The sequence below is a fragment of the Gallinula chloropus genome, assembly GCF_964237585.1.
Source record: "Gallinula chloropus genome assembly, chromosome: 3".
NCBI classification, from domain to species: Eukaryota; Metazoa; Chordata; class Aves; order Gruiformes; family Rallidae; genus Gallinula; species Gallinula chloropus.
Window position 1 is genome coordinate 63,559,168 of NC_140087.1, and position 26,868 is coordinate 63,586,035.

At 35.2% G+C, this 26,868-nt stretch overlaps 1 protein-coding gene across 1 annotated transcript in view; it reads right to left on the reverse strand.

Moving 5' to 3' along the window:
* The window catches only part of GPATCH2 (G-patch domain containing 2), a gene marked incomplete at its 5' end in the record, with an annotated part of 114,117 nt that overhangs the window by 81,855 nt on the left and 5,394 nt on the right, over window positions 1-26,868 (reverse strand). Inside the window, 4 exons of the mRNA XM_084261096.1 lie at window positions 11,515-11,594; window positions 12,684-12,866; window positions 19,050-19,111; window positions 24,313-25,026. Of these exons, the coding sequence (XP_084117222.1) occupies window positions 11,515-11,594; window positions 12,684-12,866; window positions 19,050-19,111; window positions 24,313-25,026 (1,039 nt within the window). The remainder of the gene's footprint in view (window positions 1-11,514; window positions 11,595-12,683; window positions 12,867-19,049; window positions 19,112-24,312; window positions 25,027-26,868) is intronic.

Consider the following 26,868-nt stretch of genomic DNA (forward strand, 5'->3'; position numbering starts at 1 on the left):
CTTTGAGAGACAGGAACATGTTGACACTATTTTTAGATGAGCAGGTAAGACCTGTAATTAAAGCCTGATCTTTGCCTAAGAAAACATCTGTTTTCTTCACTGTGTAATTAGTAAAATTAATGAATTCCAATCCATCCACACAAATGATTTTTTTAACTCTGAAATCAATCACTTTAAAAGCCAAGATGCTTTCACTGACACAAATCTACCAATAAGTGATACTGCAGATCAGGTTCAAGTTACAAATGTAATTTTCTTCATAGCTATGTTTGAAACATTTTCTGACCCTCTCCCTCTATTCATCCCACACTGACATTTGTAATACAAACTAAACAGCTTCGTGCATTAAGAAATCTGACACAGCTGCATACTAGATTAAGCTTCACGTACATAACTCTTGTGAGAAAAGTGCCTAAAAGATGACATTAACTGAATCAGAACAGAAAACATGTTTATTGGAAGATTTTAAAAAAATACTACCCCTCTCCGCTACAGTTTATTATATACAGAGCAGGAAACTGCTGAACGGCAATTTCACAATGCAGATTAACAGATCAATCATTAGAGAAAGTGATAAAAATTTCCTTTAAAATGCTTTCTTTTTAAAAAAAAAAAAAAACACCAGTGTTACTTTTAAGAACAAGAAGTGGCAGATGGCCACACTTGAAGAGCTCAGCATTGGATAACTGCAGATACAACACATGATGGGAAACATACATTTGCTTTAGTGATCTCCTGTAATATCATTATCCTGCTGCTATAAAGGGGCAACAAAGGGAGGCTTCTATCACACACTGTATGGCCACAGCTAGATTCTAATTCTAACTCAAAAGGGCAATTCTGATTGTCTGTACTAAAAATCTTTGACCAAAACCTACGTATCTGCTCATTTGCTGTAACCCTTTCAATCCTCCTCTTTGCATCAGGGAGATGAGTAGGAGAAAACAGCCAACAATTGCAGAAGTACATGTTTTATGAATCTGGCCCTCACTCAAGAAGTTGCAGTGAAAAGTCTTTTAATCACCTTCTGATCAGAATTTACTGGTTTGTATCTAAGTTCAAGGGTATTAAAATGTGCAAAGGAGACTATGAAAAAATGGCTAGGTTATAGATTTTAACTCCTTAACTAGAAAATTGACTCAATATAGATTTTCTAATTTACAATGAATCAAAAGAAAAAACATTAGACCATAGCAAAAGTGGCACAAATGTATCAAAAAGCAAATGAATAAACATTTGAAAAGATTTATTATTAGAAATTGTAATAAATTTTGGAAAGATGAATCGATTTTAGTTAAAAGGTATAACTGACAATTTATTGGGCGGGAAGATGCATTATTTTCCAATTGTTATCCACCTACAGTAAAACTGATTTGTGTCCTATTGTATTTTATGGAAAAGGAGAGAGCAACTTTCAGTGATTTAGATTAAATGTATTAATCATAACCAGGCACTGTGAACTATATATCTACTATTAAAGAAGATTTTTGACATTTAATTCTGTAGCAATATTTTGGCTCTGTACCACTCTTCCTAAATCCAATTCCTGCTACAGTTGGCAGATTTCTCCCTTTTAATTTTATGGGGCTTAAAGTAGCATTTAACCACCCATGCGGTAAATAATGCAGGATTAGAAATATTTAGTGTTTTGTTTCCCTTTCAAGAGTACTAATCCATCAACCCCCAAATATTTTAAAAACATTTTCTACTTTCTAGTAATATTTAATGTAAGATGCAGTAAAACATCCTATGTAAATGAAGTGGTTTTCCTGATATAAAAAAATCCCATTAAACCTAAAGAAAATATACACATACATCACTGATAAAGGGGAATTAATCTTATGAATTTTATTAATTAATTTATATACAGTTTGTGTACAAAGAAAACTTGAATGAATTATTCTAAGTTTTTTGAGATGCTCTATATGATGCAACTATCACATAGTCCATTCTTAGCAATCTGTCAAAATATAGGTAAGTGTTGTGGTCTTCTAAACAAGGGATTACAATGTATTTTAAAATATTTCCGCCTTGTTTTTGTGCAGTCATTTCTCTCTTTTGCTTAAGTGCATGGGAAAACTGCCTTATGGTAACTTTAGGAGGCAACATTCTTAAGGTTTTTGTAGGTAGTGCTAATTGCCTTTAATTGTTTTAGACCTACACAAATGATTCCAGATTTTTAAAATGCACAAACAAAAGAAAGAACAGTATGGCAACAAAATCCCAATCTCCATATGCATGCTTTCTTCTTCAAAGCCTAACAGCATGACATAAAACAGAAAAGAGTGGGGGTTTTCCCCATTTTTACTCATTACTGTAGAGAAAAAAAAAAGCAATCTACTGTAGTCCTACTGTATCTATCTGTTTATGTTTGTAAAATAAGTATTTTAGAAACAAGATATCCACCAGGAAGAGGGGTGAAGGAGAAAGGGAAACGGAGCACATTTATATCTAATGCTTTTTACAGTGACTTTCACAAGTGTTTAGAAAACGTACATCTATGGCAGGACAGTTGCAACAGAGTTTGCCCATCAGCTAACAGTAAGAAAATGAATACCTAAATAACTTTTGGTTCTCTGAACAGAGGGGAAGTTTCTTCCTTGACCTTTAACTCCACAAGCAAGACTCTTAAGGTATAACAACAGAAAGTTACTCATACTTGTGAATGCAGGTTTTAAAATCACATGTCAAATGAGAAACTACCTAGAGTTAAGGGTGAGAAAAGTAAAACCAAACAACAACAAAAATCAGATCATCAGAAGCAAGTAAAAGTTTGCTGAATCACAGTGCAATAGGCTGAGCAGAAGAGTTTTTGAACAATTATCAAAACCGTTGGACTGAAAGACTTCACCAGTTACAATGGCTTATGGTTCACTTGGAAGAGACACAAAAAAAGCAGCTGCTGTGTCCTAACTGAAGGGATAGCAATTAAAAAGCAAGGACCAACAATACCTTGAACCACTCAATTTGGAAGTGCTGATGTTAGCAAACCTTGTCTTGTCCTCTTTTATTCCAACATACAATATGTAATTATGAAACTGGTCAAGGGGTTTAAGTACATGCAAACCACAGACCACTATGCTTTGGAAAAGATCATACCAACACGATATGTAGGGTTTTCACAACATGAAGAGACCACTGAACAGAGGAGCTTTGACTTTTCCTATGACTCACCTCATAGCATTATTCATTTACCCCTTACTTTCAGGAAATGACCTTTCTGATCTAGGATTGATTGTAACCATTTATTCCCAGTTAGGATTGTGGTCTCTGATATTGGATCAACACGTTCAAGATAGTATTCACACCTGCAACTCATTTCATTTGAGGATCTCAGAAAAAAACACTAAACAAAACCTACAGTTCTGTAAAGAAAAGGGGCTATTCTGCATCAGTTACGTGTTACCTACTGCAAATACCATGTGGTAACTATCAGAAGAGACAGGCTCCGAGAAGCTTTAAGTACTTTCTTCCCTCCTCAAAACTATGCTCTCAATATGGATATTTGATTTCTTTATTTCAAGAAACAAAACAGTAGCAAATGTCATTTTCCAACTAAGCCACAGGCTTAGTGGTTTGCTCCACTGCTTTGTTATTTTTAACAGAATATAAAGTGTATATGAAGTCACAGTAATCAAACAGAATGGCAGAGGAGTACGTCTTCATTCTTGTATTATACCTCACATTACAAAAGCAGCAAAGCAATTTTCTTGGGGAGTTGAATTCCAACACAATGCATCTTGTGTTTGCTACTTTATTTTCTGTGCTGTATTTGGAAGTTATTTGATACACGCATCTCCATGATAAATTGCTGGAGAGGACATTAAAGATGTTTTTACAGCCACCTCTTAGTCTGGTTCGAACAGTATGAACTCAGACTGTATATGGAAAAACCACACCATCATTTTAAATTGTAGTCTGTATTTTTGCTATTGTTATAAATCAACCTTAAGTGGCAATATTTTCCCTTATAGATGGCCACCATATGAAACAACTTGAAAAGGAGATGGTCTATTTTTAACATCTTCTATCAGTAGCCCTTGTTCTCACACACCACCTACTCTAGGCAAAAAGACAAAGCTTCCTATGGAGACAAAAACCTACTCATGGGAATCATTTGTTACGCAAGAAACTTTCACCAGTTTAGGAGTTGTATATCATCTTCTACTTGCTTTCAGTTAAAAAACACCCCAACACTAAATAATGTGTTAGCTGAAATCACTGTCACAATTTACTTAACATTTATGATGTTGCTACAGCATAAATTAGATGTTGTTTATTAGCTAAGCCAGGGTATCTAAACATGTGTTCTTTGCCTGCTCCACAGACTTTTCTGTCTATTCTCAGCATTAAATGATCTCCTCTGCCATCAAGCTCAATACAAGGAAATTACTCCTAAATTGACTCTGAATACAAGATCCTGTAGCTTTACAGATTTCTAGAAGAGATACAATTGAGTGAAGTTTTTTCAGAAAATGATACAAAAATCATTCCCATGTAAAGACAAATTCTTTTCATTAGAAATGCATTAAAACATAAAACAAAGATCAAATATGAACTTAGGAAATCAAACCAAGAAAATTCCAAATGTCTGCAGAAGGAATTTTTTTTTTGCAGCCAGATGCCAGAGGGGGATTTGTTTGTGAGAAGCAGCAGAAAACAAGAGGTATGACTATGCTGCCTCATTTTAAATTCAGAGTGTTCTTAAATCGTTATTATCTGTAATGATTACTGCAAAGCTGTATTAGGTGCATTTTCAAGACTGACACTAACCAAAGAATAAAAGGGATATCATTATGCTATTTGCCCTGGTTTAATAGTAGACTTCAGTGAAATTGTAGATGACTATCATTTGAGAAGTTGGGTTGAGGTGGACCGCAAGGAATACTGCTGCTACTAGCAGTTCATAGCAGTTGTCACCATGAATAAACCACAAGAGCATTTAAAAAATAAGCAGCACGTTTGGCATTTCTGAGACTCATGCTGGAGGGCAATTATTTCGCTGAAGTGGAATCCTGCTTTTGACACTATACTTAAAGTGAGACTCCAAGAAAAGAGACTAAGTCACCAGATTCACTTCAGCTAGACAGAAGTTAATCTTTGATATTTTAAATGTATACTTTGATCCTCACAGCGGGTGAAGTACACCATTGCACAGAATATCTGTTTCAGTACTTAGATCTACGAGATTCATCTGTTTTGTTGATAAAGCACATTGTTACCACTACAAAATATTAAAACTGTTGTTTTCTTGACAGACATACAGTTTGTAAGAATCAAACTAGGACATGATTCAAAACTATACACTAGGTAAATGATATGCAAGGAAGAAAACCCCACATGCTCGCCTTCACCAATTAGTACGACTACAACTATTACAAACAAGCTAGATTTCTCTAGCTGTTTTAATTAGGAGAGGCATTTCACACTTTGGTAACAGAACTAATTGATAATGGAATTAACAACAAAACTGACAAATCTGAGATGTGTTGAAATCTAAACATTTGAGTTACCTGTAACTCTATTTTGGCTAGTGAACTGCAGTTTCAAATACAACCAAAATGCTGTGGTATAATTTGTGCCTGTTAGATGACATCAAGACGATCACAGATTTTCATTAGATAATTATAAATGGCACAAAAAACACTGAAGATTAAACCAAACATAGATTATAAAGCAAACTTTATTCATCCATACAGATCTCCCAAAGCATATGTAGAATTCAAAATACTTTGTAACAAAGAGAACTATACTGACAACGGTGATCTACAAATTCTAGTACCCGAACTTGAAGGATCACAATATTTAACTGTCCCTTAAGTATGGGTATCACTACTAGTCATAGGAATCACTTCAAAAAATACTGATCTACAATGAAACATGGTAGAGGTATAGTCATGATTCTGCTGATGAGTAAGCGTGCTACGTTAGTGAAGTCACTAAGAAGCTTTAACACTTCCATCACGGGCTCACCATGGCATCTGAAACAACTTAGATTAAGTTTGCATCGAGGTAAGTGAAACCTTTAGCAAAAATCATCTAAAAGATCATTTGTGGAAGAAAGAACCTCTTACTATGCAAAATACATAACAGGTGTATGAACACTAAGCAGATCCCCCAGCAAATATATGAACACGAAGGAGATCCCCACAAAATAGGAGATACATAAACTTAAGAACATCACAGATAACATCATCCCCAATATTTGCATCCCAATTTGACAGAAGCTACCCGCCTCTTTCATTATTTCATAAAATAAAGCTATTTAAACATGACTAAGTTCTGAAGTCTAGAAGAGTGCCATTTAACTCATTCCTTTGGGAAAATTGTAGCATTTTTGCCAAGAGTGACTGAACACTGGAAGAGTCAAAGGCGGGGCCTAAACTGTCATCACAGCAGCACCTCCTCTGCTAATAAACTGAATTTCTCTGTCTGGAAAACCACATCCTCAGGAAGCACAGGAGTGCTAGAAACCACCCACTCCTTAAGGAAACAGTTAACTCAGTTTCTTAGCTTCACAAAACTGAGGATTAAAACACCATGACTTATTCACTACATTTTGCGTAAGCAGGGATAAATTTAAGACAATTACAAAGAAGAAAAAAGAAATAAAAAAAAGCAGCACAACAAAATATGCTTTAAATAGCTGAAAATATTTTTGATAACAATAAATACACATTACAAAAACCCAACAGCCCTTTCTACCTACCTACAGGAAAATTAATTCACTGATTTTGTGGCATAGGGTTTCAAAATGCCATCCTCATCCTAATGCTCCTGATCTTTAACAAGTCAAAATCTGGAATCCAACAACAGTTTAGTCTTCTTATCAAACATCATCTAACATCATTCACATTTCCACAAAGTTTGACGGAGAGACTATTACTCCAAACGACAAGTGTCATTAACTGAAGAAAATAAAACTCCACAGCTAAGTTATTTCATGCACCTCGATGAAATGGAATTATTTTGTCTAACAGTATACCACACATCCAGCATAAGAATTCTCTGCAACACCCAATCACTTTTAGCTTGAGAAACCCTGTATTTCCAAAAGCTGCAGAGAATCCATACAGAGGCTTCTGACCAAGACTATAAAAACAACAATGCTTAATAGTCTCTAAGGAAATATTTATTGTTCTTATCTAATACCATTTCACTCAATTTCCAAAATACTTTGACAAGGAAAAAAAATTCATTAAAGCACCTACTTTTCTTCAGTTAGAAAGAACTTAGAAGCAAAAGTGTTTGAATTGATTTTACATTTTGAAAGCAGTTATCAAAAAGCATGAGTGTTCACTACATCTCAACAGTAGTTATCTGACAAGTTTTTCAGGAAAACTATCTTCCAACTTTTGAAAAAGTCACAGCATTTGACAGAAATAGAGACACCTTCAGAAAACATCTCAGAAATGTCACTTTCATTCTTTACATACTTTTTGAATAATTACAACTACGTATAGTCAAGCTTAATAGTACAGCTGTGCAGAAAGAAAAAGTCAATCCTATGAGTGTCAGACCTGAAGATGATGGATGGAAAAACTGACAGAGTCAAAAGAACACAGCCTTTTTATTAGTAATTGTTTTGCATTTTAGCCCAGTGAAATTACTTCTCAGTTTCCAGCCCAGACAGGGAATCTAGGCAGGAAGAGATGACATATGTATGAGTCCTAGGATGAAACCTTTCAACATCTCTCCCTGTATTAAGGGAGGAGCTGTACCTACAGCTACACAAGGAACAGCTATGACAGCTGTTCCTTCGTTTATTTGTTTGTAGGTGTTAAAAGTGAAATTTTTCAGTCATTGAGTACTAAGTTGGGCAAAACATTTTGAAAGAAATAAAGCAGTCATGTTCTAGTTTCAATAACTATAATTAAGAACTTTTTTTTTTTCCAAATTAGGACTTCTGCAATCTCCCCAGGAATCCCTCTGAGAAAAGCATGGCGATCTTAATCATTGAAGGAAAAAAAGAGTTCATCACAGAAATGAACCTTCATATTTCCAATGCATCTAAAATAGTACAATAAAATCAGAAATCTAATAAGTAACAAAGTCTCATATGTAGTTTGCGGGAAAGGACAGGCATAGTGTATCAAGACAGTTGACATGCAAGCCTATAAACACATGTAGAGAAAAGACTGGATGAGGAAAGCACCCCTTCTAAGAAACCAGTGTTTCATTCATAGAATGCTACTCGTACATTGTAGAATTTTGCCTAACATAAAAGACTGTGGGGGCTGGAAATAGCTGATCAAGCCATATAGAACTGAAGAATTCAACCAAGCACAGTATGATCTCAAACAATATACCTTAAAGAGTATATTAAATACTAGTATGGTATAAAAGTACACATTATCATCTTTCTGATTAGAATTACAAAGTTGCTACTAGCAACTTGACATAGGTGGGATCAAAAACATAGTGCATTAGAAAAGCCACGTTTTCCCATTTCTTTCCAAACAAAGTTCTGTAACAAACGATGCTGCCACAAAACAAAGCAATGAAGACTTGAAAAAACAGCAGTATAATTGTATGTCAAAGTATATGCCTGACAAACCACTTAATTATAGATCCTCTTAAAAAAGTGTGCCAATCTTAAGTAAATTGTGCAATCCAAAGGATAAAAGCTAGTTGCAGTGACATTTTTTTCTATTTCCTTGCTCAGCTTTTCCAGTTACCATTGGTTGTATGAAAACTCATTCAATCCGCACACTGGATTAAGCCAGGATTTTCATAGCATTTGCATGCTAGGTTTTTATGCCTCTTTTGCTTGTCCAGTGCTGTATCATCATTAAAGGAAGTTTTGACTCAAAGGCAGTATATTGGATGACTGAAAGACTCATGAATTTATTCAAATTAAGCAACTCCGTGAGATACAGGAAAAGCATCTGGACAGAACCTGAGTGACAGCATCTATTTCAAATAAAAGTTCACTAACTGGTCAATAAAGAGCAGCCTTTTTTACTCTGATTCTCAGCTACCACTGCTTCTTGAAACCATGGTGTAAAAATGACATAAGTTGTCAGCTTCCTCAGCATATAGCAAGTTATATTCACACTCTTAGCCTAACGTTTCTTGTATTATGAAAACAAACAGCTGGGCATCCAATACTTTTTGACAAAGGATGATGACACATCAAGGCATTATCATAACTATTCATTCTGCCTTCCCTAAGCCAGTAATCTCTTCAAGACTTCACTATTTCCTATACTTGCGACCCTTCAAACTTCCAAAAAAGTTTAAACGCACATTGACTGCATGCAAAGATCTAACTATGTGCTTGAATTCCCTAGATATAAACTACACATTCTCAGACTGAATACAGGGAATAATGTGTCTTTTAAGTGTATATCTCAATAGGGAACCCCATTTTTTACTTTGTCTCCCTTTAAAGTCTGTGTAAAAACAGCAATTCAGACAGACTCCTTGCTATTAAAAAAGAATTAAGTCACACCACAACTCTGTTCAATGAGTTGAGTCTGCAGCGTTCTATCCTCAAGATATTAATCTTTCTAAAAGCATTCTTGCTCTTCTTCACTGTTACCATCTAATAGCAGTAATTACTTCTTGTTCTGTGTTATCAGATGTCACAGGTATTAAAAGACTTTTTTTTTGTCATTGGATTGAAGTACCTAAAAAAAAGATTTTCTTCAAGAAGGAATCACTGACAAAAGGAAGCACACAAGCTCTGGCTTAAATAGCTGTTTGCAAAGACAGATGTAGCAGATGTGCCCACAAACATAAATACTCATTAAGGTCAGAAGCCTGCATCTGAAGAGCCAACTCCACATCCATTCTACATACTCCTGCCTAAATACAGTGGCTTAGAAGATACAGGGATATGTCAACCCTGCTTCACAACACTATGCAAAATATATATTTAAAAACTGGAGGTAAAAGAATTATCAGTCTTTGGTAGATTGTTTTCTTTACAACAAAAATGCAAGCCAATGATACCATCCTTACACATGAGATAACATGACTGGAAGACAAAATGGGCTCCTAAGGACAGTCCAGAAAGAGTAGCATAAAATAAACATTAGGATTTTTTATTATATATACACACATTCCCAGTATATCTTCATCAATTGAAATCTAATCACCTTTTTTACAATTTAGAGGAAAAGGCAGTTTTTAGGGTAGTTAAGCCATGTATCATCAATACCATGAAGCCAACCTATCAGTTATAATAGCTCCTATAAAATATCAGAGTGAAATTGCAATAAGCCTAGAAAATGGGCTACAAATCCCAGATATGCTCAAGCAAGCACTGAACCAAAAATAAAAATAGGTAGATAGGAAACCAAGAACTAGATAGCATTCATCTAATTCATGACCACTAACAGCAGAGATCACAGGCCAAGGTTTTAAAGCATCATATTCAGCTCCAAATGGCAATTATTAGACAGGGACTTCAATTATAAAAACCTTCCTTCTTCAAAACAAGTTATATTTCTATCCTTTCTGTTCCTTTCTGTTCAATCTACATATAATTGCTCTCACATTTCTCAGAAGCACCTTGTTTAAGCAAATTAAAATTTGAAAACATTTAGTGTTCTCTAATAAATATAGATGTTGCAGTATTTATTAGGCTGGGATATGTTTATTGCACACTGATAAAGAGTCTCTCACATTCTCCTTCTCTTCCAAACACTATGCTGGTAAGAAAGAATAGACTATACTACAATGAATAGATTTTAATATTTTAAATTAAAGCATCAAGTCTCACTTCTCATACCCTCCTCCACAGAAAAAAATACCTAAAAATTCATTAGAATCTTATTTTAAAGAAACAAGCTTTGGGAAAATCCAATCATTCCTTTACAAAAATGCAAGGGAGATGGATTTTTTTTTTCCTTTCACCTATAGACACCACTCCTAGAGCTGAAGGCACTAAAAAAGCCCCCAAACACCTCTCATTTGCAGTCACAGCCTTAGAACAGGCTCAGTCCAAAGGAACACAGGATGTCTAGGACAGATGTATTGTTAATTTGCTTTAAGTTTTTTGTGTATATAGCTTTCCCTTGATCATACAGAAATCAACCAAGTACAAGAGAGCAAAGACAGATTGTTCAAAGTAGACTTTTGGGAGGAAAAAAAATAATCAGAATTGTATCTAACCCATCTAAGAATGCTTTCAGTATCAGAAAAAACTTCAATTAACTTAGATTTTCATTCTTGAGAGAAACACATTTTCATATAGACATAAGATATATACTGAAAATGTAAAATGCCCTCCCCCAATCTTTTCCTTCAATTAAAAACGTGCTGAGAAACTGTAACACACAGTTTCTGCCATTCAAGTACACACAAATACTCCTTTACAAGAGAATTGCAGTATTAAAACAAAAAAACACACAGTATCAGGCAACAGTGGCATTGTAGTCTTACCATTCCATTACGCATCTACAACATCAGGAAACAAGCATTAGAGGAATATATTTTTTAAAAAACCAAAACAACCCAAAGCTCTAAGAACAGTGCACATTAGCTTACAATAGTAAAAACACCTACCAATGCATTCTGGTTTCCAGAAACCTTTTTTATGCTTCTTGCTGGCATTCCATGAAGATGACTAAATCTACTCTGGAAACCTAGAAAACACAAATACAGGTGGATTGAAGAATATTTCCTAACCCATAAAACCCACAAAATTCACCACTACATACCAATCTATACATTTGACTTTGGGTAAACAAAAGTGAAGTATTGCACTGGTGTAAACAAAGAACACAGAATGGAAAAACTGAGTCCAAGTGGTTAAACGTTTCTGTAGATATTCTACAGCCATTCTGGTTCTATGCACAGTTGGCTGCATGAGCAAAGCTTACTGATCAAAGAGCACATAGGAAAGTGATTTTGAGATCATTTACAACTTCATTAGTACTAGAAAATGTTATGTCTGATGAATATGCAGACAGTAAGTCCTCGGAAATCATTCCAAGCATCTGGAAAATAAGCCTCACAGAAGAATTCAGCGTGCAGAGCAGTTTAAAAGGTGTTTTACCAGTACTCACATGAAAGATGTTTATTTGAATGTGAAAGGATATCCTTGAGACAGAGGGAAGGTACAACAAAATTTTTCTGACAGCAAGCTGAGGTCCAATGACTTAAATCGTTAGAGAAATGGGGGTTCCTAAACTCAAAGTGCAATCTAACACTAGCACAACTTACCATAGGATACACTGAATCCACAGTTGTCTGAAGTGTTTTAAAGATAAAACACAATTTATATTTTCTAAATTACAATCTCAATCCTTGCTCTAAAGGAACTCTTCCCTCTTCTCTACAGCAATATGGCAAAACCATAAAAATAAAGCAGATGGTGAAACTAGTTTTCCCAGCCTCTGAATTAATGAACTTCTGCAGAACTCTACATAGGCATTGGGAATAAAACGGAATATAAAGATTTGCTTCAAACAGCGCTTAATAATTCTCAATGCAAATATCGAGATAACAAATAAAAGACTAGGCTATCAAAATGAGCCACCTTTTACACTTTCTGACTTCTAGTATTTTAAAAATTATTTCTCCCTAATGATATCTTACAAAAATAAATAGTTCAAGGAAAGAAACTAGTAATTCTAAGGTTTTACCAACATTTACATATTTTGTTTAATCTAGAGATATCCTTCTACTGCACCCAAGCGACTCCAGTTTACATTTGCTTGATTGCTACTTACCTCTCCTTCCTGAATGGGACATAAGAGGGAAAGTACCAGTTAAGATACTTTCAAATACAGGATCAGGTAATTCTCTCTCCAGTTCTGCTGAGTCATCTTGTTCCCACCATGGAATGACCCCCGTAATTCCACATGCTCCACCAGATTCATTTTCATGAAACCAATCACTCTGTTCATCATCACCTGTGTGAGGGCAGTATTCCCCCAAGTCCCCCCAAAAAGAGGGAGGAGCAGAGAGATAAAAATCAGATGTTACCATAAAAAACCCCACTCTGACAGCACAATTATTTCTTTTCCTTTATAGCTGTGTAATAATTACACATATATAGCAGTTTTGTTTGGAAAATGTTTCTCCATAGCATGACAAGCGCTGCCATCAATGAAAGTACATAAAATGTAATGTTTTGAAACCAATTTACAATAGTGAAAAAACAAAAATAAAGTGGTTAATCCTTTGGCAATAACTGCAGGGAAATCCATTTAAGTTACTGCACTATACATATTAACAAAAAACAAGCCTTAATCTCCTGCAGGGAATTAAAAGGTATAAAACTGTGAATCTAGTTCTCTGCAGCTGATAATGGTATATAATTAGCTTAATTTCATGATTTGTATGGCTAGTAAAAGGGGAAAACAATCATGAACAGATGTGACTAAATGAAGTTAATCTGATTAAGTTCATTTAGAAATAAGTTTTGAAAAAGTTGATTTAAAATGAAAACTGACAGTACCACATGATTGAGAATTATACTGCATTATACTACAAAGCTGATCATTTTTACTGACGGTATTTGTAGATATAGTATTTTAATACCTGCATTTAAAATCAGAAGTACGACAAGACTGAAAATCTGACCTTAGTTCAGCTGATAAACACACTAGCAGCTAGAAATAACTTATGCTTGTTTTAACCATGCTCATTTATACAAACCAGGTAGTTTACAGAAGATCAAAATATCTTCATAAGACATGGCAAATTTCCTTTCTTACACCCAAAAATTGGATTTCAAAGTATGTGCTGTATATTTTAATTCTACTTCAAAGTATCCAAACCATGCCTCACTATTTCTGCATATAAATTATTCGTTTGGCATTTCAATTTTTTATTATGAAGAACTAAGCAAGACACAAACACAGAATTTATTAGGCAATTTTCAAGAACAGAAAACATTTATGTAAAATTTCATCGCCACTCAACTCTGCAATGGAAAAATACAAATAACAAAAAATCAAGCCAAAATCCGAGGAAAAATAAAATTCACCACACTTTTTTCAAATAAATTGTTACCCTGAAAAGAATATTTCAAGACCAAAGACAGAAGTGAAAAGGGCCATAAACATTAATTGGGACAAGCACTTCATGAAATTATGGAATAATGGAGGCCTCTTCACTTGCAAGTGAAACAATCCTCACATCTTTAATGATCACTACTGAAGGCAAAATTGGCAGAGGCTAGACAACAGGACCTTTTAGATGGAGGAATGGGAAAACAGGTAGAAAGAGAATGCATTCTGGAGCATTTTAAATTACTTTCCATATTTTTCTAATCCTCATTTATAGTTATAACATTTCACAAAGGCATTCATCAGTAATTCTATGCTTGTTTCATTATGGATACATATGGTTTCTTTGGAGGATGTCTAAAAGCACTGAACAATAACAGTGCTGGTGATGGGAGAACCACACCTTTTCATTAGATTGCTCTGTGGTTCAAAATTAATTTTGACCTCCTTTGTTTTGATTTTCCAAACTTTTACGTAGATAAACTTTGAATGTTTTGCCATAAACTGAGAGCTCTGGACGCTGTGACTACTAAGAAACACTTCAAGGAACTCAGAAGTAGTCTTGTTACACAAAATTCAGCTATAAAAGTAATTCTGAAATTGGGATCCACAATCGAGTGAAGGACAGAAACCTGTAAGAGGTATGCAATGCAGTCTTGTAAGAGTGAGCCAGAATTCCAGACTGGGTTGGTGGACTTCAGCATAAGGCAAATAGTGGCTATGGAAGGAAAGTAGTATCTTTGCTGTATGTCCAACAATGGTTCTCCGGGAAAAAATACAAAATTCCTTTTCCTTTTTGTGTAACAGGAGTATTAGTATGTTAAGCATCTATCCATTTAGACATCTTGCTACACTATCACACACTTGACTAAGCACTTGTGCTGTTTACTGCCAAAGGCAGACCTAAGATACAGATCTCATAGGCTTTTCCCATGTGACAGCACAAACCAGGTGTACCTGGTTTTTAGCTTAAACAAGTTGTTAAACTTGATCTCAGCTTTATATTCACCTCTGCCACTGTGATCCACACAGGTTTTAAACTAATCAGGTCATATACAACAACTTCATGTTATTTCTTTTCACCTAAAAAGACTATAAACTAATCAGTGACAATGGGTGTGATTGCACTTGCTGAATTTTGCATTTGTTTTGTGCAATGCAAATTGCACATTCCATTTCTTTTATGTGGAGAAAACTCTGACACATGCAGCTACTGAGGCACTATACAAGGTCCAAATTAGTTTCTCAGTAGAGAAGACAAAAGGATGGAATTCTCATACACTGAATCAGCAGTGGGTCATCTCCATAAAGGACACAGTAATGAATATATGTTTAAACATAAAATAACGAACAGATATCTTTAAAAGCTTAGCTACATCCACTGTGGAACTCTGACATTCCCTGACCTCTTCCAGTTTTAACTGTTTAACACTTTCTTAATATAATTTTCCTTAATATATTTTTCCTACTTGCTTAGATCTTAAAGGACATTTCAAAGTGCTGTGCATTATGATTTAAGAGGTCAAGTCAACTTTGAATTTCCCCAAGTGTACTAGTAGGTGTAGATGGATTAGGAACACAGAATATGTTTTATCTGCCATACTCAACACTAGAAAATTCATTAAAAATTATACTTGCAGTCTGACATTTTGCCAAAATAGCAATAATATCAACTAGTGTTTGAATAGTGTTATAGTTTTGTTTATGTTGTGTTGAAAGCTTAAAAGTGCCTTTTAACTTAACTCGGAGCCACAGGTGATCCTACTAGGTGGGCCTTTAATAGGAGTTCTACTGTATGCTGCAATGTAAGATTAGACCTTTTATTTTGAAACTCTTCTTGCAGTAGTCTTCTACACCCGACATAACACTGCTTATCATTAAAGCTCTTAATAATTGCAAAACAACCATTTTCTGGACATGCCATTAGGACCAAAGGAAAGAGTAGGGAAAGAAAAATAAGAAAGGAGCCATAACTATCTTTGATACATAAGCTTCAGCCACTGCTGCTCAGTTCTTTCAATTAATTTCTTGGCAGGCTCTCCCACCTCCATACTAAAGGTCTTGATATACACACAGGATTTTGGGTTTTCTTGCTAATTATACTAACTTTTACCCTTAAGTTGACCAATTTGCAAACCTCTGAAGAATTCCCTTGAGGTTTGTTCAGCAACTATCTTCACTAACTGTACGTGCAGAGTATTTTCCACAATCTTTAAGCTTTTCTGGCTCACTGTACAATGTTTTATGAAATAAATAGAAAAAAATCCACAACAACAACAAACAACCCTCCCCCAAAAAATCCCCCAAAACATATGGGACTGAGAGAGTCAGGCTGGAAAAGGGTATAGAGGTTTTTGGAAAACTGTTAGATGGCACACCACATATTAAAAACTGAACACAGGATTTTCAAGTCTCAGCAATTTTCTCTTATCATAACAGTTGATGGCAATTAAAATATATCTAGCAATTAACCCACTACTACCCCAAATTACAGCTACACCTGGTTTTCTTGGATCAAATTATAAAAGTTGAAACTCTTCCAAGAGTCTGTGCACAGAACAGTATAGTTACTGTGGTGGAATTTATTTCCCTTTGCTTCCTGAAATAATTTTCAAAAATATTAAAAATTGTAAGTCAGGCACTCTAAAATTCAGAACGAAATGCTCATCTATTTAAATGGCCAATGACTTGAAAAAATTGCTGCTTCAGCCTACTTTACTTTCTAGAATGCTGGTCCCACAGGATGAATATGCTTCAGGAATAATTAGGGCTTTATAAAGAGCATTTGTCTGCAATAAATACAGTTCTTAATCTCAGACACACAAAATGAACATTGCCCTGGAGAACAGGATGCTCTTGTCCTCTGCTACCCCAAACTTCTGAATGATGTCAGGCACATCATTTAAACCAAATATTTCACCAGACAGTATTAATCAATCTCTGGTTCTCCACTTGACTTAGCAGAAACCTGAAGTCAGAAGTGCAGAAAATTTGACCTACAGATGAGGTCAAGATGCTGAAGTTCTGAACATATATCCTGGAGAAGGAACACTGGGAAGACAGGCATCAGAGTCTAGCTTTTAAAAACAGACAACAAAGTGAGCCAGTTCTTCCCTTAATACATTTTCATCCTGTAGTCTTCCAGATTTGCTTCTCTCTCCTAGGCTTTTCCTTTGCTTTTACCAGATTTTACTCTTTCCTTCACTCATTTCAATTTAGCATGTGCCTCAGCTGAGCTATAAATTAATTTACAGACATTAAATAACCTCATCTTACTTCATGAAAGGAGTACAAAGACAAAAAGTGCTAGCATTTTCTTTAGCAAGGGGTTTGGATAATAAGTATTATTAGAAAATAAATGGGTTTGATTTTGCAGTAGGGTGTCTTGATAACACTTTCATGGAAAAGTCTTCACAAAACCAAAGCCATAATGCAGATCAGAGAATGTCTTGAGAACCAGTGTGAAGTTAATCTTCTGGTCATACCCATTAAACAATTAGTTCAAAGTTTGAGTTGTCCTGAAAACAGCCTTCTCAAGTTTAATTACTAATGTTCTTTTTGTTTCAGAATATTATTTCTAATGTTGTCTGCTTGAAAATTACAATTAAACCAAATCAAGGTTCAAAAATCAAATAGGTAAAAATAAGAATTACAGCTCTACAGTAAAGAGCCAACTCTAAAAAAGGTAACACCACAGCAGTGAAAACACTTTTCTCCTCCCCCCATAATATACAAGAAAAGATAACTGAGACATTTGCAACCATATAATTCAAATACTTAAATAATTTAGTTCAGGATTTATGGACAAAAATACTGATATAAATGTATCAAAGATACTCTAAAAATGTGTGTAATTATGAAAAGTGGCAGGTCATGTTACATAGAAATGTAGAGAACAGATGTTTTAAAAATTCAAAGTCAAAAGATAAATTCATATTAGCAAATCTCTTTAACATACCTCATATTGAAACACTGAAGTTAAAAGATTGTTCTAAACTTTCAAAGAGCCTGAATTCTTTAAAAAAGCTGTGTTAACATAACTAAAACCAGATACTCAGACTGAGACATACAGTTTATGTAGCACACCTCCCTTGTAAGTCTGAAAAATCATCTCCCTACTATAATATTAAAATAGAAGATTAAAAATAACCCAGAAGAGACCACATTACACATGAAAGAAAAAAAAAAACATTCCTTTAACCTAGATGTGTGGAATGGGTCAAGATTTATTTTCTTGGACACACTTGTTTGTGGTAAACATTATGAGAAAATTATCTCCATCACCTTTAACTTAGAATTGCCAACAGAAAATCAAGACTTAATCACCTGAGAGACTTGTTTTTTGCCTCTTTTTTCTGTATTGTCAAAGACAGCAAGTTCTTAGCCCATGAGCTGGTCATTAAGATGCTAGCATAATACAAGAAAATGTGTTACAATTAAAGGTGGCAATAAACACTTAAAGCTGAATAAAAAAAAAAAAATCCTGCACTCCCATCCTCAATACTTTTATCATGTAAAAACATATGAGAATGTAATGCATACTAAAGGAAAATTTTCTATCTTCACTGCATTATAGATTAAACTTTCAGAAGGGTGGGACAGCATGCATCTTCTAATTGCAATATTAGACTGCTGAAAAAGTAATTTGTTTGAAAATACTTTTCAAACAAGGTACTGAATGAAAAAACTATAAAATCTTGCCATATCAATTTGGAAGAACGAAAAAAGCCACCTCAAAAATAGTTTGAGAAGCAGGACTATGATGACAGAGTCCTGTCTGAAAATTGGAAAAACTGAACAACTAAAACTTAGCATAGATCATCTTTTGGAGATGCTCAAGTTTTAAGTAAGTTTATTATTTTACAAGAGACTGCTCCTCAAGATTGCTTTTGACTAAGTCACAGACTTGGGACATCCTCTGGTTATGTTTCAAAAAACTGTGAAAGCAAGCTGCACTTTAACTCACTAAAATAGTAACTTCAATTGAAATACAATAATTAACCTATGAAATAACTTGTAACGCTTACAGCATTTCAACTGATGTGGTTTGAGGGGTGGGGAAGGGAAAGATTGTTTCAATACCTTGTCTTCCCTCATCATTGGTAAACAAACCAGCATCACTGCTGCTCAGACTGCTGGATTCACTGTAGTAAAAGAAAGAAAGAAACAGATCAAAAGAACAATTGATCTTTCAGTCGTAAAATTTTCAGGAGACAAGGCTGTGCTCAGATTGAACTTAAGCCCACCAGAGATCGGAAAGAAAATAGGATGATATTTTTTTTTAATCAAACTGCAAATATCCTAGTTCCATTAACTACAAAGCGTATTATTTTTGGCACATAAAACCACAGGAATCTAATGGTACACTGACAGTAAGCCAGATGTGACTGCAACGAGGTGCTGACACAATTGATGCATTTTATTATCTGTTTCCATCAAATGCTCACTGCTCCTTTCTTATGCTGTGCAATTCAGTTTGATCCTGGAACACCACTGCTCAATAAAATAGGAAAAGTCTCAATCAAAAGCAGACTAAGCCTTCCTTCAGCACATGAAATGTAAGAGTCTGAAAATCAAATTACCTTTCCGAACATCATTTGCAAATATTCTAGAAGGGACACACCACCACTCGGGGAGGAAGAAAAAAGTTTATAACAGAGGTAGCCAATTAAATAAAAATAAAGGTCACCCTGAAGAAAATAAGTATGATCAACGATCATAACATCAAAAAAAAAAGCAAGGTATGGTTTATTTTTCTCTGACTTCCATTGTGGCTTCAAAATTAGAATGCATGTGTACGACACGCACAAACTCCTCTATAAATTCAAATACATGAATAGGGAAAAACAATTTTGTTCTTTGTGGTATACACAGTTACAAAAAATTTTCTATCTGTCTCTAAACTGTAACACAGAGTTGTCTTCTATGACATATCAGAAAGTTTCACACAAAAGGATTTTTATATAAACATTTCATTTCTTCTCAACAGAGAAGTTCTGTTAAGGAAATAATATCCTCAGCAAAATTTAATCACATTTTACTTACAGTGAGATGTAGAACAATATGAAAAAAATTAAAATCACTTCAGTTCACCACACAAAGTTATAAACACTATGGCTAATCACAACGTTCCATACAAGCTACTCAGAAGAACTTAAGGTCTGCTTACCTGTCCATACTTATTCATATTAAAACATCCATGCAGTCCTATATTTTAATTCAACTGGTTTCAATTAGTTTTAGTTACTTTCTAACAAAATATTTTTATTTGTTTCTAAATAACTGGTACACTAAGGAAAATTGTGTCCTTTTAAACATTAAGAGTCTCAGAAAAATAAGCTTATTTTTTGTTTTAAGCATGTAATATTAATTATATTATTATGACTTCGGCATCCCAACAGGACATGAAACACAACATGGTATCAGGTGACACAAAGCAATGATTTTTTTTTTAATATACATACACAGCTTTCTTTGATGATTAAGTTTTCTGATTGTTCACTGCTGCTTCTGCTTATCCATATTCCTACTGTATAAGCAATCCTTGTGCCATCTTTTATACATAATATAATCAGAACAGACTACTGCCCTAAGCAGAATAAGAATGACAGGCATGAAGCAAGAATGCAACCGTCTTCCATGAGGGAGGCCAAACTTGAACTTCCTAACATCACAAATCCTAGTAATTTCCTTCTAGCAAGCATCCACTCCTCACATTAATTACAACAGATAGTTTTACTGTCCTTAACCGTTCCTGCCCATCACACACCTGTCCTGGGCTTCGCTAGGATAGAGTTAATTCTCTTTCTAGTAGCTGGTACAATGCTGGCTTTGGGAGATAGGATAAGATCAGTGTTGACCATAAATGACAACATCCCAAAAACCCCATCCCATTTGCACTGATTCTTTCTGTCCAATTATTAGCTGTACTCTTAAAGTGAGAATGAGGAAATTCTTTCAACCCTTATATTTCAGCCACTTGGCCCATTAAAATTTCAAACTTGGAGAACAATCTATTTTAAAAAAATATTTTAATTGTGTGGTAAATATTACTGAAGGACTAGCCAGTTCATGAAAACATAACCACTTGAAATTTTAAGAATTACACATACTAGCTTTTTGAGTTTAGAAAAAAAAAAATCTAACCGTAACACTGGTTAGTGTGTTATGGTCTATGGACCAACTATGGACCATCACTGCCATATCCATGGCAGCCACAGTGTTGATTCTCCTAAGGCCACAGTCAAACATGGCAGGGATTACAGCTGAAATAATTGCTACATGGCAGTCATTTCACTGAATAAATTCAAAACCTCTGGCATTAATATATTAATATCTAAGTACATGAAAGCTGTTATGTTGGAATTTATTTCCATTTTTAATAGAATTTTGCACTGTATATTGCTAATTCCTTTCCTTTGTAATAAGAACTCTGCTCCTAGCAAGACTTCCAGGAAAAAGTAAAAATCCACAGACTCCTGTTAGTCCTATAAAACAGTGTATGGAAGCAAAAACTTGGAAGGAACAGCTCTGCTATCCACAGCTTTGTTTGCAGGGTTGTGGAAATAAAGAAGAAATACTTTTTATTATTAGTTATGATTTTTCACAAGCTGTTCCATACCCTGGATTCACGCGGGATTTGTGATCTGTGATTACTCCAAGACCTAAGAAGACTCTGTACTCACACTGACTAGCAGGGCAGCAGATGGGCCTCTCCAAGTTTCACTGCTGCTCTCTTTCAAAGGGGGCAACTGAAATTACCTGCTGCATTTAGTCACTTAAAATGCAAACAATTGCCAATGCTGGTGGGAATTAGAATCATCCAAAACTCCATGCATTGCTGAATTTGGATGAAACTGGCCAAGTACCTAAGCACAAAGGATAAGGGAGACTGAGCAAAATACAGGCTCTGATCATGAAAGTCTCATTTCCAGTGCTCAAAACCAACCTCACAGGAATTTCTCTCTGGGATCATTTAGACACTGACATTTTTAGAGCTTGAGGACTTGCTACTAACTTCTGACACCTGGACTTAAAAATTGCGTATGGTTGAGTTTGGTGCTTGAACACACACAGATAAAAGCCTGCAGACTAAGTGTTACTTAGCATTTTTAATGTGTATTTCAAATATATGTTATCTTAAAACAATGTGATGTATACACTTAAAACTGTTTTATCTATTTTAGATCCAAGTAATTTAACTCCCATTAAAAATTATTCATTTCGTTTTTAAAAACTGAACTTCTAATAAATACTTCTTTAAAAAACACTTAAACTGTATGTACACATGTACAAAATTAAAACAGCTTTGTATACTTTTCATTTTTTCTCTACCAGCAAACGGTGCTGAAGCATGAGTCTTATCCAATACAATTAGTCAGCTCTCCATAGCTTGTGCAGTCTTACAAAACTCATGCTCCTTTTTCAGATTTAGGCTTTTACTTTTAGAACACACTCTTAGGAACAGTTTGCTAATTGTTTCAGATTCTTTTAGCTAAATGATCTCTAACAGAGGAGACACTAGTAAAATTAACTTAAAGCAAGTTATTCACATACAAAATAGTCAGATACCGCATGCACCCAAGAAGCTTAGATACAGATTTCTAATGACCTTTTGGAACGTAAATTTTCTAATTCAGTGGTTTCCAAATCTTTTGGTACAGATGACTACTGCAAAAAATCTGGTAGAATGACAGACCATCACTCAACCAAGTGCATGAGTAGAAAACACTATGAAAATGAGAATGGTTTTAAAGGTCATTTACTGGGGCCAGAGACAAACATTTAAAGTATGATTTGAAGAACAGCAGCAGCATACAGCATTTTGAAGAGCAGTAATGTTTCTTTTGTGTAAAAACAAAGATATATTCAGACTGATGTGGAAGTAGCAGAGTTTGGGGAGTCTACAAGAGGGCTTTCGTATTAATCACTGTTCTCCCAAAAACTAGCTACGTAATTTTTGAGATGGAGAACTGTTACCTTTGTAGTGTAACAGAAAATCTTTTCTAAATAAAAAAGCATATGACATATGACCTACGCAATGGTTCCTTGCTCCAAGGAAATCTTTAACCACTTGGCTTTATGTACCAGCTTGTAGATTTCCAGTACCATCCAAGGAGGGGGAGGTTTTCCAAGGGCTTCCTTGTAACATACACTCCTGTCTTGCACGCTGAAGCAAGATGTCTGAAGTTATGCTGGCTGCTCCGAAGGACTATTTCTGCTCTAGAAATTAAGATACTGTGAACAGTCTCTAATAAGACTCAGGATTCATTCCTCTCTTTCAGCTGCTTATTGTTCATAGGTGAGTGACAAATCTATTATGTAGTAAAAAGACTTAAAAGGACTTTTCCAACAATAATTGGAGTTAGTCACTTACCAATGCTGCTGTTATTACAGTACCCAAGCTGTCTGCTCTGGTCAAAACCCCTGGATACTCTGCACCTCGGTTCTAACTCTTCAGAAAGGAAAAGGCTTAAATAACGGTTCATAGATAAAATGAATAAAAATAAAAACCAGGAACACTAAAACTGTCAAGCAACTGACCAAAGCTATGTGTTTGAACATGAGTCTTTCTTGTTGACAGTTCTGCATTCAGAACTAGGCACATGGAGTAAACATAATCAAGCCTACCAGGCCCTGCAGGTAACATCCCTTGTGTATGATGGAAAAAAATGACTTACACCTTACTGTCAAAATAGTATTTTGGAAACAATTACCATTGTAGTATGACTGCTGTCTGGAATGGATGGATGAGGTGTACTGCCAGAGGGTCATCATTGTCCAATTTTTCTAATGGAAAGCTCAGGTGTTTCTGAACTGTAAATTGGTTTTTGCATTTCATAAATGATGCATATCCTTGGCAACCTGCAGACTTTTTATGCCCATGACATGTAAGAGCATACTGTCTAAACGGTGACTCTAAATACTGACAACCTTTCTGATGAATAGAGATAGCAATCAAAGCACCAATGTCTAGAAATTGGAAAAACACTTAATTTTTGTCTGAGAACTGTCACCAGTTGAAATACCAGAAAAAATACATACTAATCATTTGTATATTCTGTCATTCTTAATCTTGAAGCAATTAGAATGTATTATTTCAATAAACTGTTCTCTTGGCTATTCTTCTGCTAGATGAGACTATTTTATGCTGAGTTCCTTAACCTAGGTAACTCAGTATGTATTAGAAATAGTAGACTTAATTAAGAGTAACTTCTTAAAACAGATTATTGATGCTAGCATTTTAATTCTGGAATTAAAGAAAAACTCAAATATTCCCGATACAAACAACAGAAAGAGCAAACAAATATCCAAACTTTCTGTAAAAAGGAAAAGAAAGAGTAACCTGTCACTCATGTTCTCATCTGAGCCTTTTTGCTCCTCATATTCCATTTTGTCCTTATTTGCTTGGTTCAGTTCTTCATTTTCTATCACTACTCCTTCATCCAAGATTTCTGGTCCTTGCCGAGCTGCTGCTACTTTCCTTTTTTTCACTTTGCTTTTGGGAAACTCTTGGTGTTGGTATGATTTATTGTTATTGTCCATTTCTTGATCTCTGCTGTTATCCTGCTGTTGAGTTACTGTCAGTGCATTAGAGACTTCTGATGGCAGATCTATTGCCATCCGTTTTACCTTTCTTCTCCTGCGCAAAGTTCTATTTCCCAAACTGTCTACAGCCAAATCTGGTTCGTGCCACAGAGGTCTTTTTCCTCTAATGTTATTTAAGTTTGAGGAAGGCCTACGTTTAGCAACCAACAACTGGTCATCAGAGTCACTGTGGTCTTTTTTATTAGCATGATTCTCCCTGTAGTCTTTGTTTGATTCTTCCAAACTGGAATCTGAACCTTCACTTAAGCAGTGACCGGTCTCCCAGGGATGATGGGTGGTAAATGAACGTCTTTTTCGTCCCCTTCTTTTCCTTGCTTGTCGCTTTAGAAGACAAGACACACTTCGTGAATGATCTCCAGTATCAGCAAAACCTCCTCTGGCTTGCTCTGAGCTTTCTTCCAGTGCTGAGACTAGATCGTGAACCAGCTCCTCCATAGTCCTACTGAAATGCCTATATATTTCAAAGAAAACCACACAAGAAAACAACACATTAATTTAACTGTTGACTATAAGCTCTGTAACAATTTTACCTGCCAAAATAAATTTAGTCACTTTAGACAAGGTGGTCTTAAAGTCTATCCTATAAAGATTACTGTATTTTTGCTGAGACACAAAACCTTGCCAAGCAGTCCTATGTCATTTGCAAGGCTTCAGCATACATTCCTTTTAAAAGTTATCCTTCCAAGTTTCCACCTTGGAAAGAAGAGTGGGGTGGAAGAATTCTTCTCTTTGGTTCTGATCTCACTGTTACTGTTTGGTTTTAGTTCACATCATCACATTTTTATGATTTGCAAAGATTGCATACAGCAAGAGCATCAAAGACCATTCACTCTAACCGCAGGTAGGGAGAGCGTTTTAAATTTATGAATGGGAAATGGAACGCATATTATTCCTCCTTCATAGTGTATTAGGGAGTTCTGCTTCAAAGCTGACATTATGAAAGAGTATTTTTAAGAATAATCATCTCTTGGTGCTGCCTGAATGCCAAAATGAAGTTAAGGTAGTAACTCTGATAATACAACTTTTTTTAAATAGTGACTAATTCTGTTTTTCCAATGGCCGATATGTTTGATTTTTTCAAAAATACGTTGATTCAATGGGGTGATATTAATTTGAGAGAATACCCTACCACAGGGAAATCTAAATTATTACATGCCAAGTTCCACACTACACATAGGTGTGGGCACTCACATCCATAGAATCACACACTTGTGTAATGAAAAGGGTCCCTGAACACACACACACATAGTGTCTGATTAAGGCCTTATGCTTTTAAAGGTTTTGGTCCTTCCTCCTCATATTTTACTAGTACTTAGCATGTCTTCAACTCAGTATGCTTCAGTAAGTTCCCCCATGTATTACACAAACACAATTATAGAGAGAAGAGAAAACATTAAATGACTGCTACTGTGCTTTAAACCTACTCCGGAAGCTGTGAACCTTCTCTGTAAAACACAGCAATCCGATTCTCACATCAAAGTAACAGAAGACTCCTTTCATTTGAGGTAAAGCAGAGAATAATCTTCATGCTCTTCACTATATTCCACCAATGGATAAATACAGAACACAGTCGGTAAATCATGTAAAGGATGTTGAAAAGCAAGGCACTTCATTTTGCTTTACAATACAAATTCATGGAGAAATGAAATAATTTTCTACCCATACCAGCAGAGTTGTAGATGTGGAATAAACATGGACACATAGCACAGTTTACCCCTCTCAGTGACCACAGAGTTCAGTGTTAAAGGTACTTCATAGTGGTGGTGGCCCGATGGACATCCAAAACCATAAAGTATAACATTAACAAAAATTAATGTATCTCCTAGAGTGGACATACCAATTTACTACAGGAAATGGTATAAGTATGGTGGTAAATTTCCTTAGTTCTATAAAATACTTCAGAATCATACACAATATAGCCAGTCTAAATTTACACATCTGATCTAAACTTAAGTTCCCCCCCAATATACAGTCAATAGAGACAATACCATATCAAAAGATAAGACTCAAAGACGAGTGAGCACCCTGAAGCAGTTTTGCAGTCAAGAGATAATACGATTCTCAAAAGGCCTCGAGCAGTAAAGGCATTTAATTTCCATCAGACTATGACTTCAAATCTCATGCACTCCTGCAAATGAATCTTTTCTATTAAGTATTGGGTCTCTTCATTTCAATTCCTGAAGTAAGATCTGTACCTTGTTTAGCCTAAAAATTACAGTCATGGTCTTATGTATAATATATGTGCTGGGTTTGCCTGGAATAGAGAGGGTTGGGTTTTTTTCACAGTTGCTAG